This window comes from Macrotis lagotis, chromosome 5 (genome assembly GCF_037893015.1).
Source record: "Macrotis lagotis isolate mMagLag1 chromosome 5, bilby.v1.9.chrom.fasta, whole genome shotgun sequence".
NCBI classification, from domain to species: domain Eukaryota; kingdom Metazoa; phylum Chordata; class Mammalia; order Peramelemorphia; family Peramelidae; genus Macrotis; species Macrotis lagotis.
The window spans coordinates 156915964-156930514 of record NC_133662.1 but is presented as its reverse complement, the minus strand read 5'-3'; the positions used below and the strand labels follow the sequence as shown (position 1 = coordinate 156930514).

The 14551-nt window shown below is 34.7% G+C and overlaps 1 protein-coding gene across 5 annotated transcripts in view; it reads right to left on the bottom strand.

Moving 5' to 3' along the window:
- Nucleotides 1–14551, bottom strand: part of PHACTR2 (phosphatase and actin regulator 2) — a 348693-nt gene that overhangs the window by 83790 nt on the left and 250352 nt on the right. For all 5 annotated transcript variants that reach the window (XM_074187749.1, XM_074187745.1, XM_074187747.1 and 2 more), the window contains exon 3: nt 59–139. In XM_074187749.1, coding sequence (XP_074043850.1) covers nt 59–139 — 81 coding nt within the window. The remainder of the gene's footprint in view (nt 1–58; nt 140–14551) is intronic.

Here is a 14551-nt window from a genome sequence, read left to right as displayed (position 1 = left end):
AAAGCATCAAAGAGTTCAGGAAGACAATATTTTTAATTTATGGTGTTAATTTCCTCACCTTGATCAGGCAATTCCTTAAGCACTCCCCTTCTTATCAGCTCCTCTCTACTTTGTCTTGTGGATATCTTCCTTTCTAACACTTATAAAAAGAATAAGCACAGTTAAGAATCGAGTCATGAATGAGTAACAATAATTATGTCAAGCACACTGAACAGGGTTCCCAAAAGCACATCTTTACACAGAGGGTCAAACCTTGCAGTTATTTTCTGACATCCAATCAGAGATTGATTTATGTGATTTATATGATTTAGCTGGAATGACAACAGTGCTCTAGATCAATATTCTCTTGTCATAGGAGCGGAATCAAACCTTTTTGTTTTAGAAAGACTTGGAAAAGAATCTGTAAATAGTCATTTTTTTTTCACTATGAATACAAAAACAAATGATCATTTCAAAATTTCTTCTTATATAATGACTTGTAATAGAAACTACATGTGCATATACATACAGATTATACTTTTGTAAACTACAAACCCAAGATTTAAATAGTTTGGAAACATATAGTCACAAACAATACTCACCTGAAGACAATTTGCAACACCTTCTCTTTTATACTTTCTAGTAGATAATTCTTTGTATTTCAGACTAATCAGGAAATCAAATAAATAGTGACACATGGATATTGTTTCCACTAAGCTCCTAGGCTAGTTCACCAAAAGTCTGAACCATGGTATAGAAAAAAATGTGTATTTCCAAAAGAATTATTTGCTCCTTGTTTTCATGGCAGATATATAAATTTATACATATTTGAAGAGATGCTGAGAACTTCACTTCATTGTCTCCATTCCTGCATGACCATGACCGGGATTGATGGAACAGAGGAAGCTAAGGAGGAACTTGGGAATGTTCCAAGGAAGGGTCCTTGGGAAGGGTCCAACACAACTGCGTCAACAGGCTGATGCTCTCTACAAAGAGAGTAAAGAACTAGATTTCCATGTCTCCTGCTGTAGACCCTGCGACTCCCTATCCTCATGTTATAAGACTTCTCTTAAATCCTAGGAGTTCCAGACTCCAGTCACCCCCTTGGGACTCTGCCTCCAAACCCACTTGGGACTCAGATCTCAGAACTCATTTTCTATCTGAAGAGAACACTCCATTACAAAGGAACACTTTAAGCTCTAATACTCCTTAGATGACACCCAGTAAGAAAAGAATATAGAGGCTCAGGGAATAATCTGAGCTCCTTAGGGCTCTGCCCCTATTGTGGCAGAGACCAACCATTTGGCTATTTATGTCAGAGACTACCTCTATAGTTGTGCTCTTTGACATGCATCCATCTAGAACTGGTAATTATCAAGTGGTAGGCTCAGATGGCCTTTTGCTGAACTCACCTGTAAAGGGAATATATATATATACATATATATATATATATATATATGTATATATATCCATTGCTTTCATTTCTGAGTAAATATACTTGTAAGTTCTTTGATTATAATAGTTTGGATATGTCAAAGGTGAGATACACAGCAGATAAAAATATTTGTGATAAATTCTATCCAATATAGGTTTCAGTGTTAGTAATTTATAGCCATTAGAGTTGTTTTCCATCTACAAGCCTTTTTTCACAAACATTTTACTTAGAAATGAAAAAAAATGTTGCTGGTTAGAAGGTTCCTATTAGTTCTTTCCAATCATAATGAAAGGGGAAAGTTCTGAACCAATGTACCAGAGCCATATTTGGGAAATGGTTCATAATTTATCTGCAGAAGAGTGAAGAGAATTATAATACATGAGTAGCTGGAATCTGGTGATTGTTTTTAAAAACCCCATTGGTTCCTCCCTAATTGTCTAATCAAAGAAAGTCATTAAATACACTGACTTAACATAGATCATTTGGGACAAAATCATGCAGAGTTCCCCACAGAATTTGACTAAAATGTGACTAGAAGTGCTAAGCCAAGTCTAGCTCTTGGGCTCAGAGGTCATCTTTTCCTGTGATTATAAAGTGAAAGCAACTGCCTTAAACTAAAACTCTTAAGCAGCTGTATGCATTAGTACACACCCTTCTCCATCCACAACTGAAGACACCAGCCATGCCATTTCTTTTCCTTGCCCAAAATGAAAGGGAATTTTTGCTTCCTTTAAAATTAGAGAATGAATTAGGACCATTCAGTAAGTAGCTTTCTGCCTTAGGCCCTCTAAAAAAAAAATCTCCATTCTTTCCTTTAAAAATGAAATATAAGATCCTGGAAAACTTCCAATTTTTTTTGGTTTCAGTTTTTCCAAAGTGGGCCCCAGAGGCTTTTTATTTAGTTTTAGGTTTTCTGTTGCTTTAATCCTATCATCATCTCAACTAAAACCTGCTATCCCCCCAAACTGTCCACCCCCTTTCCTCTCTGCATACTCACTTGGCAGCTTTGAAGTGGCATGAATTTTCAGCTAAGAAATCAAAACTACAGTCTTTGCTCCTCTGTACCTCCTGAAAACAGTCAAAGATAGGAAAATAACATTGCTAATTGTTTGGACTCTTCTCTGATAGGTCTTTTGTATTCAAAGCAGATAATCATATACAAGAAAACAGAGAGCCCAGTATATACATTGCTGTGGCAAGAAATTCCAACTATCCTTCTTACATGACTGCAAACATTTCTGTATCTAGTGCTTCATCTTTTAAAATATTTGCTCCTATTTAAATAGGCTTCTGGGTTGTTTGTGGAGCACATGCATTGGTCATTTTGGGAAAAGAATGGCATAGGAGCTCTGTAAAGCCTGTAACACATTCTAGAAGCTTGATCCTGAGCCATAGCACCAGTCAGTAACTTCAAAGTTTTTACCAACATTAAACTTTCTTTGCCCAATCCTTACCCTCTTTTAATTGATGTAACACTAATATAAGCAAGGACAAAATTAAAATAAAGGGAAAATGAAAACAAAAGGCTTAGTACATTAACTAATGTTCTGATATGCACCAGATTCCTAAAGAAACACATATACCTAAAAGGCCTACAATAGGATCCAGATGCAAATCCTAGTTAAAAAAAAAGACAGATAGCAGAAACATCTTTTTCTACTGATTTCCATAATCTCTAAGTAGGTATACTGCATAAACTGACACAGAGACTTTGATAGCTGATATTAGCATAGACTTTCTTCCAAAATTTTTTTAGATTGCCCATGAAATAATAATGGATTTATTCTTTTCCTTTGTCTGGGAAGAAGTTAGTCATGCTTCCTGCTGGGCTAACAGGGGAGACAAGCTTTCCTCTACTACATGAATGCAGCTTCTTCATATATATATATATATATTTCATTAATTCATCAAGCAAATCTTTCCTGGTGTATGTTTTAATGTATGAATCCTACTTCAGATACTTAATAGCTGTGTGGCCTGGGCAAGTCAATTAAAATCTTTGTGCTTCAAATTCTTAAATTCTCATCATAAAATAACTTTCTAATTTAATTAAAATATTTTCTTTCTAATCATTGATTCCAAAAATCCTTACTAACTCTATGATCTTTCTGATCGCTTTATGGGCAAATTGGAAGGAAAAAAAGAAAGAGAAGAAAATGAAAAAAAAGGTCTGCAAACTTTATGATGGCAAACAATTTTCACATTAGGTAGAACCACCACCATAGCTGGACTCTAGAAATAGTCACAGAAGGGCTTAGAAAGAAGGTAGAACTAGTATTGAAGAAAAAAAAGGGGGCAGCTAAGGTAGCTCAGTGAATACAGCACCTGAAGTTAGAAGGACCTGACTTCAAATTTGGCTGTGTGACCTTGGGCAAGTCACTTAACTCCATTGCCTTGCAAAAAAAACAAAAAAGAAACAAAAAATATTAAAGGTAGAAAAGTTAGACCAAGTATTCATGGAGGGGAAATGTGCTAGAGATAAGGCAATTGGGAAGGAACTACAGGTAATGTAACTAAGAGGTAATGAAATCAAAGGCATACAAAAATCTCAGATCTAAATATAATATTAGAAAAGCGATCTAGTGAACTGACACAATTATCAACTAATATGTCTACTTTCTAACGGGTACAAAATATTTATTGCTCAATTATTTCTTCTTCTTTGTGATCCCATTTGGAGTTTTCTGAGCAAATATAACTCTCTCTAGTTCATTTGACAAATAAGGAAACCAACACAAACAAGGGCAACTTGTCCAGTTTATGCAACTTTTAATGGTTTCATGTCACATTTGAACTCAGGTCTTCCTGACTCCAGGCCTAACTTTTTGGTCACTGTGCCACCTAGTTGCCACACACACATTTATATGGCACCTACCATGTACCAAGCATCTTACAAAGATGAGCTTGTTTGACCCTCACAAGGGGATATTGTTATTATAGCCCCACTTTAAAATTGAGGAAATTAAGAAAGCAGAGGTGGCTTGCCCAGGTCACACAGTTAGTATCTGACATCAGATTCAAACTCAAGTTTTTCTGATTCCATTCCCAGTGCTCTGTTGCAACACCTGTCTTTGCCAAAGACACACAAAACAAAAAATCCAAAGGGACCTGCCCTCAAAGGGCTTACTTTATATTACTATATTGTCAACAATGCCTATACCAGTATAATTTTACCGTTTCCTCATCTAAGGGGTGGGATTGATTCTAAGTTCTTCTATGGTCGTAGTCTTCTGATTCCTCTATGTAGTATCTTAATGGAATGTAATACACAATTAGGCATTTAATAGAGATAAATATTGGGGAAGAAGGAGGAGGAAGAAAAGACAGCAGATTCTAGGATCTTGTAATTGAGAGAACAGTCAGAGATGTGTGGTCCCAATCCTTCAGGGTATTCAAGGACAGAGAAACTTCTTTTGAAGTTTCTATTGAGATTACTTTGCCTAGGCATAGTCACTCCTGTTTACATCTGGCTTAGGAAAGGGAATTTATAACTCCCATCTTTCAACCACTGTTCAACAATTAAATGTTACAGAGGACAAACAGCAGAAAATTAAATATATATGTCATGTTCTCTGAGTCTCCAGGGTCCTTGTTGTGAAGCTTTGGAAGAAACTGAGAAAATGATTTGTGTTATTTTGAAAATATACTAAGAAGATGGCTCTTTCTTTCCTGACGCAATCATGCCAGAACAGAAGTTCAAAAAACTGGTTTTTTGAAAATTTCCCCCAATTACCTAATTGTTTCTAAGAAGAAAAAACTTCCACTGACTTAATCAATAAGGAGATACATATTTAAGTATGTAAAATAGTTTAAGAATCTCAAAACAATGAACTCTGCCCACTCAGAAATAATCAGTGATCTATAATCTTGTGTTTCTTCTTAACAAATTTCTTATTTATTTCCAGTGAAACTCAGGAGAGTTCTTAGTATCTTAGTTTTCTGGATCCTTTCAGTGTAGCTGACTAGAATAAGGAAGCTATGAATGGTTTTTACAGAGATTTCTATATTCAGACTTCAGACAAGACTTTTAAAATCTATTGGAGGAGTTGTCGTTCCCTGTCAAGAATCTTTCTCCCCAGTCTTCTTTTTCTAATGACCTCACTCTAAAAGGATATTAAAATTTCTAAATCTGAACTTTCTTGACAGAAATGGAGTGGTAGCCAACACTTTTTTTCAAAATGTCAGGCATAGGGGCAGCTAGGTGGCGCAGTGGATAGAGCACCGGCCCTGGAGTCAGGAGTACCGGAGTTCAAATCCAGACTCAGACACTTAATAATTACCTAGCTGTGTGGCCTTGGGCAAGCCACTTAACCCCATTGCCTGCAAAAAAACTAAAAAAAAAACACCCCAAAGCTGATGATCATATAAAATAGAAGATAGCAAAAAAAATTAAATTAACAAAATGTCAGGCATAGGTAGATTAGTAGAACAGACTAGTTATACAATACAGTAGTAAATGATTATAGTAACCTTATATTTGTCAAATGTATAGATTTAAGCTTTTGGGATAAGAATTCACATTTGGTAAAAATTATTGGGAAAACTGGAAAGTGGTCTGGAAGAAATAGATCAATATCTTATGTCATTTACCAAGATAAGGTCAAAATGGATACATGACTTAAAAAATAAAGGGAGACAGAAGTAAATTAGAAGAACATGTAACATATTAACCATAAGATTTATGGATAGCAGAAAATTTATGAATAAACAAGAGAAAGTGAATATTGTAAGATATAAAACAAATAATTCTGGTCATATTAAAAAGAGTTTACATATTACAAAGATTAGAATTAAAGCAGGAAATGGGGGGGAGGAGAAGGAAAAATACTACAGACCTTTCTTCTCAAACAGAGAACTTTGCCAAATTTGTAAGACTATAAGCAATTACTCAATTGATAAATGGACAAAAGACATGAAAAAAGCCGATCTACATCATTATTGATTAGAGAAATGCAAATGCAAATCTGACTGTCATGGAACACTACTGTGCTCAGAGAAATAATGAGCAGGTTGATTTTAGGAAAAAAACAGATAGATTTATTCATGAAATAATGAAGAGTAAAATGAGCAGAATCAAGATGTCAGCAAAATGAGCAGAATCAACAATACTGTTCAAAGAATAACTGAACAACTAAGCTATTCTGAGTATCATAAAATTTCAAATCAATTACAAATGCCCTATGAAGGAAGATGCTCCAGAAAAACAACTGATTTATAGATGTATAAATAGTATGTTTTTATGTGTATGAGTGTGTGTGTGTTTGTGAAATAGTGACTTTCTCTACTGCAGGGTGAGGAGAGGAGGCACACAGTTCAGAACTTAAAATGAGACAAAACAATAAAGAAAATTTAATTTTAACAAATATCAGGCAGAATAACTACTTGAAACTGCTGCGTGAAATAAAAGTTATTTTGACTCCCTGGGCCTGGGGGAAAAGTAGAAAAGGTGAAATGGCATCTTGTAAAAAAAAAAAAAGAGGAGTAATGGAATTATATCCCCTTTTCTAGAAGGAATTAGATATTTCCATGGTGGGCAAACTCAACATCTCTATCAAACCTTTTATGTGATACAGACTAAATCAACAAACAAAACCTTTAACTCCAGAAAGACCAAAAACATACTGAAACCAGGACAATCTATTGCAACAGGAGGTATGTATAGGACTGCCTCCAACTTCCTTCCTACTTTCTGGTTCTTGCAGATCATCAAGAAATGCACATGACAGGCACTCTGAATCAATCAGTTGCAACAAAAAATTTCATCTATTCAAGTTGAATCTCAGGAAGAAAGATTAGAACTGGAATATTTTGAGAACTAAGGTGAACCTGCAATTTTTTTAAAGCCCCAAATTATCTTGCCAGAGCTGTAAAATGCACCTCTCCCTTCCCTTGATCTATTCTAGATGGAAAGAATAAACTATTATCATTGATGTCCCCTGGGAGAAGCTAATCCATCCTAACTCAGTTCAAGCCACCAATGGTAAACAATATATAGTGAAAAGGGCACTGATCTGGGAAATGGAAGAATTAGTTTGATTCCCAGCTCTAACACCGATTTGCAATGTTATTTAATCCATTTAGACTTTCTTACTTGTGAAATAAAGTTGTATCTTTTATTTTATAATATTGTCACCTAGGAAAGTTCTTTTAATAGTTTAAGGGAATGTTACTAGATCTGAGATTTTATTTATGGAGGGAAATACCCTCTACCTATATAGGTTGGTATCTTTTCTGCAACTATTGGTCTTAATTGAATTACATAAAATAATAATATAATAATGATAATGATAAAAAAAGAAAATTTCTTTAGTGCTTGCACATACTGCTAAGTATACAAATATTATCTCATTTGATTCTCACAACAATCCTGGGAGGTAGGTATTATTATTACTACTCCCATTTTATAGTTGAGGAAATTGAGGCAAACACAATTTAAGGCATTTTCCCAGGGTCACATAGCCAGCATGTTTCAGAGGCATGAATCAAAGGAAAAATACCCCTGACTTCAAAGTCAGCACTATGCTGTTTTCTCTCAATAACTGCTCCCAAAAAGCTCTATGTATATGTATTATTATAAGTATAAATATCTCTAAGATCATAAGATCCTAAGAGTAGAAGAAAGGGGCTTAGAAGTAATAGAAACAGGGGCGGCTAGGTGCTGCAGTGGATAAAGCACCAGCCCTAGAGTCAGGAGTACCTGGGTTCAAATCCAGTCTCAGACACTTAATAATTACCTAGCTGTGTGGCCTTGGGCAAGCCACTTAACCCCATTTGCCTTGCAAAAAAAAAACTAAGAAAAAAAAAGTAATAGAAACAAAAACCCTTTTTACTGGTGAGTAAATAAGTCAGAGAGAGGTCACAGAGGTAATTTTTAACCTCAAATCTTCTGACCTCAAAATCAGCACATTTTTATAAAGAACTGAAAGGGACCTCAGAAGCCATCTGGCTCAACCTCTCACCTTATCAGTAAGAAAACTGAGGCCAGTGGCAGTTATATGTCCTACACAAGGAACCATGGTAAAAATTAGAGGTGGAATTTGATCCCTTAGTACTCAAACTTGCTTGAGAGAATACTAGAACTCTCTCCATGATATTATGCTCCTCACCCATTAGATGATAAACTCCTAGGTTGCATATCTGCTTTATGGATACGCAATGAAGAGACCTTACTGTATAGATGTCTTTAATCATTTTATCATGTCTGACTCTTCATAATCCCATTTGAGATTTTTCTTGGCAAAAATACTAGAGTGGTTTACAATTTCCTTCTCTGGTTCATTTTTACAGATGAGGAAGCTAAGGCAATCGGGGCTAAGTCAGACTTGTAGTAAGTGTCTGAGGGCAGATTTGAACTCATGAGGAAAAGTCTTCCTGACTTCAAGCTCAGATCTATACATTGTACCACCTAGCTGCCCTGAATCAATGATCAGCATTAGCCAATAGTAAATGAAAATACAATCTACAATCTGTATATGCCATAAAAATTGCTAGAACAATATGAATATTGTCTTGAAATGAGATCTTCCCACTTACTAAATTAGCTATTTTATAGCTAACTAGTACATATAGTTGTTTTTAATAGTTTCTATTATCCAGAGATTAAGGGACCTAACTTAATGACTAAATATAATCAGTATTCTAAGCCCATTTTTTAGGCCTATATCCTCTAATTACATTATTATATCACTAATTCAAACTAATAGGGTCATGGAGGACAAAGCCAATATAAATTAGTGAAAAGGGCTAATCAGAATTTTAAAATTATTTTAATATTTTCAGATATATACAGTAATACCATTAAGGACTTAAAGATGTTTGGAAATTAATTTTTTCTTTAAATATCTGAAGAATCTTCCTAAAAATTTTACTGATACCTTTTATTTATGGTTTGCCAAGAAAGAATTCTTATTAAAAACAATAGAAAAAGTGCTGGATATGGAGGTTAGCAAGAACTGGATTCAAATCCCAATTCTGATTATTTCCAACTGTGAGAAATCATTTACCCCCAACTATTAAAAAAAAAAACCCAACCTATAATTGCTTAATCTATAGGGTTGCTCTGATACTTATATAATATCCTTAAACTTCAAATAGCTATGTATTTCCCAGCCATTATTATTGATATATTGTTAAGGACAATCTCAGTTTTATCTGTATTAAATTTTGTTTTTCTTGAATAATGCAAAAATGATCCGGCCTTTTTAGAAATTTGTATTTTTCCCAGCAGCTACAACTAATTTTTACCCTTTTTTTTTGCCAGTAATTAACCTTTTTCTATGTCCACCTGTTTTCCTTTTCACAGCTCAATGCTTATCTGTACCACTGCTTTCCAACTACAAATTGCAACTTTTCCCTGAGTCTTTAAGACTCCCATGCTGTCACCAACTTTTATGAAGGTCAAGGTCAGAAAGTAACATGTGGCTCTAGAAGCACATCAATACAATCTTTGCTGTTATATTGTTGTTTAGTTGTTCATTTGTGTCTGACTCTTTGTGAGCCCATGGACCATACTGTTCATAGTATTTTCCTGGCAAAGATATTGAAACAGTTTGCCATTTCCTTCTCCAGCTCATTTTACAAATAAAGAAACAAGAGTCAAGTTACTTGCCCAGGGTCACAAAGTTAGTAAGTGTCTGAAACCAAATTTAAAAATAGGTCTTTCTGACTCTAGACCCAGTATTCTAAACACTTAACAAGGTAACTCATCTACAGAAGCCAACCTAGCTTCCAGCACATTGATAATCTTGGTGCCACTTCCTTTTGACATACTTGCTCAATTTGAGGAGTGATTTTATACAAATATTAGATGTCTTATATCACGTGCATTCCATTGAAAACATATATGAATATGCATATGATAAAATCTAGAATAAAATTACAAATTAGCAACATAAGAAAATAATCATTATAAGAATATTGTATATTCAGTCCTAACACAACCCCTGATAATAGAATTCTATGAATAAAAAATTTGAGTTTTTTGTTTATTTGAAAGATAGTACACTTTTGTATTGTATATTGCTCATTTGATAAATTGGCAAAATATGATCATACTGTGAAATCACTTGTTGCTTTATACTTCCAATTTCCAATAAAGTCTTCCTCAATACCCTCCTTGTATTATGACAGTGAAACCAGAATGTAGACAAGGTTATTTTATGCCCATGGGATGCAAGCTTTAGGAATACCTATTAGGCTTATGGGGTTTTAAATATATGCCAATGACTAGACTGGAGGTCTGTTATCTGAGTAGCAATTGGTAAAGTTTAAAGCAGCAGCCTTTTCACCAAGAAAAGAAGGTTTGAAGGGACAGCAGTTCAAAAATGCCATTGCTTTGAGCATAGAGGTGATGGATCTACATCAGGGAAATGGGGGTCCACACTGATGAAAAAATGAATAATAGATATAGTGAAGCATGTTTTAACATGTATTTTAACAACTGCAATAATTTAATGATCATACAATGACTATACAGACTCTATCATTCTGTGATTATTCATACTACTTTTTTTTTAGGGATTTATTTATACATAGATTGGGGAGAACTAAACTTAGATTGGGAAAAAAATTACATCTTTATTTTCACTTACCTCCAAATGAAATTTTGTGTTTCTATCTATTAGTTAAAAACATCATTCTGAGAAGAAATACATAGACTTTTCCAGTCTTTTAATGAATTTATGACACAAAAAAGGTTGAGAAACTTTGACACAGACTGTGATTTAACAAAAGCAAAAAATACTTAAAATGAATATTTAGTATCATTATTATTGCTAAAATTTTCCCATAGGTATATAGCTAAAAGATGGTAATATAATTTAAGAAAAAGGTATTGATTCTACTTAAACATTTTTTGCCCAACATTCACCTTTTCTGTGTGTGTGTGTGTGTGTGTGTGTGTGTGTGTGTGTGTGTGTGTGTGTGTGTGTGTGTGTGTGTGTGTGTGTGTAAGTAAAGGTCAAGACTTGCTGAGCTGATCATCATCTTTTTCAAGCATTGGTATATTACTCCTTCTGTATCTTAAATACAAGAAAACTAAGCCAGCTATTTTGGAACTATGCTGTCTATTAGCATTAAAACAGCATCTCACAACCCAGTCTAGATAACGGCTTTTATGTTTTAGAAACTGCATTTAAATTGAAGAGAAATTCATTTAACTACCATGAAGGGGAGGAAATGAAAGGTAGAAAAATTCTTACATAAATAGTAATTTTCCCACTTCCGCTGGCTCAGGGAAATGCAAGAAGGAAAATCTGGGACAGAAATAGTTCTATTTTGTTAAGTTGAGAGTGGGAGGGCAGGTCTGTTTAGTGCTGATTTATTTTTTTCCATTCTCTAGCAGATGTGAAATAGGTTAAGAGCTAATATAGTTAGCAGCTGAAATTAAAGTTAACATGGATTTGCACGTCAGTTCATAATTATATTCTTATTTTTATACATACCACCATCCTTTGGCCAAATTTTTTTAATGGAATGTCATCCTTTTGAATCTGGCAGTTGATGAGAAAGGGATGAGAACTGTCACTAGTTACTCATTATTTAGTTCTCCAATGGACCACTGGCCAGCAGCTAGGAAAAGGGGGCCTGAAACAAAATACTACAACTTCTGTTTAGATGGAAACTTGCTTGATTTCAAAAGAATAAACAGTTGAGGAATGGAGAATCCCCAATGTCTCTGAAATGCTAACTGAAATCAGATAAAGAGTTTTGAGGTTCCCCCCCCCCAAAAGGCCAGAATGGAGTACTTAAAAGAGTAGAATTGGAACTCAAAATGTAGTATCAAAGAGTGACTCCCCACAGAGAAAGGGCCAGTTCCAGAGCAACAATACCAGATTTTAAAACAGAAGTGACTAATAAGTCTATCTCAATTAAAGTCACTAACATTTTGCCCAGGTGACACTTAACATTTGCTTTCTAAAATTGAAAAACATTTTGGAACATGAAATACTAAATAATTGTCTAACACCTATCATTATAATATTAGAGATGGAAAATGAACCTCAAGATATTTTTAAAAAATAATTTGACTAGTAAAAAACCTATTTTCCAGTTATTTCATGTGTATTCCTCTTGTTTCTTCAACTAGAGCATATGTTTATTATCTAGGACAGAAATTGTGTTTTAAATTATACATTCTTTTCCTTTCTCTTAACCTTCCTTCACTCTGGAAACATTTATTTATGTTTATAAACATGTAAAAAATGTCTTTTGCTTAGAAAGACAAACTATGACCAACATAAGTTAAGAAAAGAGAGCTAATTAGAACTCAACTTCAGAAAATGAAGGGTTTGCATTTGGGAAATGGCAAGAGGAATCAGAGAACAAATGATTTTATAAATCATTTTATCCAAACTCCTCCCAATGTACACAAAGAAGTCAACTAGAATTAAGAGAGTAATCTGCATTCCAAATAGGAAATAAACCAGGAAGATATGTAAGCCAAAAAGAATCATTTTCCAGGACTTAGTGATAAAGACCGGATTCTTACCACAGGAAGAAGAAAAACAAAACAAAAGGAAACTATATACAAAGGAAATAAAATAATGGCTTTTCCTGACATGAATCCCCTAACCCAAGTCTGAGGGACAGCAACTGTGATGCTCTTTGAATCATAGATCTATGGAGGATTTTTGAAGGTAGCATGTCTCAGAAGAAAAAGTCTATCCAAGCAAGGAACTCTGAATACTCAGATCCTCTCTCAGCAAAATAAAAACTAACCCAATTTATCCTTCTGTTATGCTACTCACTTCAGAGGGAACATGGTTTCTTTCCTTCCTGTCAAATTTATAAAGGAAAGAAAAAAAAATCTCACATTTTTGCTCTTGTTTTATTCAGGTGGGCGAAAAAATAGTGCCAACAAAATCATTATCACTTGTTCCCATGGTGTTTTCAGTGGAAAATGATTTTTCATTCTTGCTTATCTGAATTGACTTGCCCTATATGAATTTATTCTTCCTTTGAAAATGTTATCGCCTTTAGAAAGAAGTCAGACTTTTAGTTGACAAAAATATTCAAAGCTCAGAATAAATAAAATAAATTATTTTCTCAAATATTTAGGAAATAAAGTACCAACCCTAAATTATTTAGTATTATTATTGTCCAGGAATAAGTTTTATGACAATTTTTTTAAAAAGTAGTATTCTGAGGGGCATCTAGGTGATCCAAAGAAGAGAGCATTGGCCCTGGAGTCCAAAGTTCAAATCTAACCTCAGGCACTTGATATTTACTATATTTACTAGTTGTGGGACCTTGGGCAAGTCATTTAACCCCATTGCCCCCCCCCCAACAAAAAATTAACATTATGCATTTTCCAGTAAAGCCCAATCCATCTACTGGTACTTTTAATCCCCGATCTTCTGGCAAATTGCCTCCAAATCCTCCATCCCATCCCCATTTCAATCTTTCCCTACTTACAGTCAAATACTTAGAAAAAAAGATGTTGCTTTTACTTCCTCTTTTTGTTTCTCAATTCTTTGCAATTTAGCCTCAGACAATCACCTGAAACTACTCTCTCTCCAAAGTTACCAAAGATTTTTGATTGCTCATTTGAATGGCCTTTTCTTTTTTTTTAGGGTTTTTTTTTTTGCAAGGCAAATGGGGTTAAGTGCCTTGGTCAAGGCCACACAGCTAGGTAATTATTAAGTATCTGAGACCGGATTTGAACTCAGGTACTCCTGACTCCAAGGCTGGTGCTTTATCCACTAAGCCACCTAGCCGCCCCATGAATGGCCTTTTCTTGAGAAAGTCCTGATCTGTGACCCCTCTTCTGCATTTGAAACTGATAAACATCCCAACTTTCTCGTACTCTGGTGCTGCCCTTTATAATTATGGGTACATATTAAGTCTCTATTTTGAGCTCTCTTTTTCTCTACAGATTCAAAACTTCTCAATCTCTGTTTCCATCAAGGGTGCACCAGCTTTTTTTTTTAGGTTGGTTTTTTTTTTTGCAGGGCAAATGGTGTTAAGTGGCTTGCCCAAGGCCACACAGCTAGGTAATTATTAAGTATCTGAGACGGGACTTGAACCCAGGTACTCCTGACTCCAAGGCTGGTGCTTTATCCACTGCACCACCTAGCCGCCCGGTGCACCAGCTTTTCATCTAGTTACTCAGGTTTGGAACTTTGCAATAATCTGGGA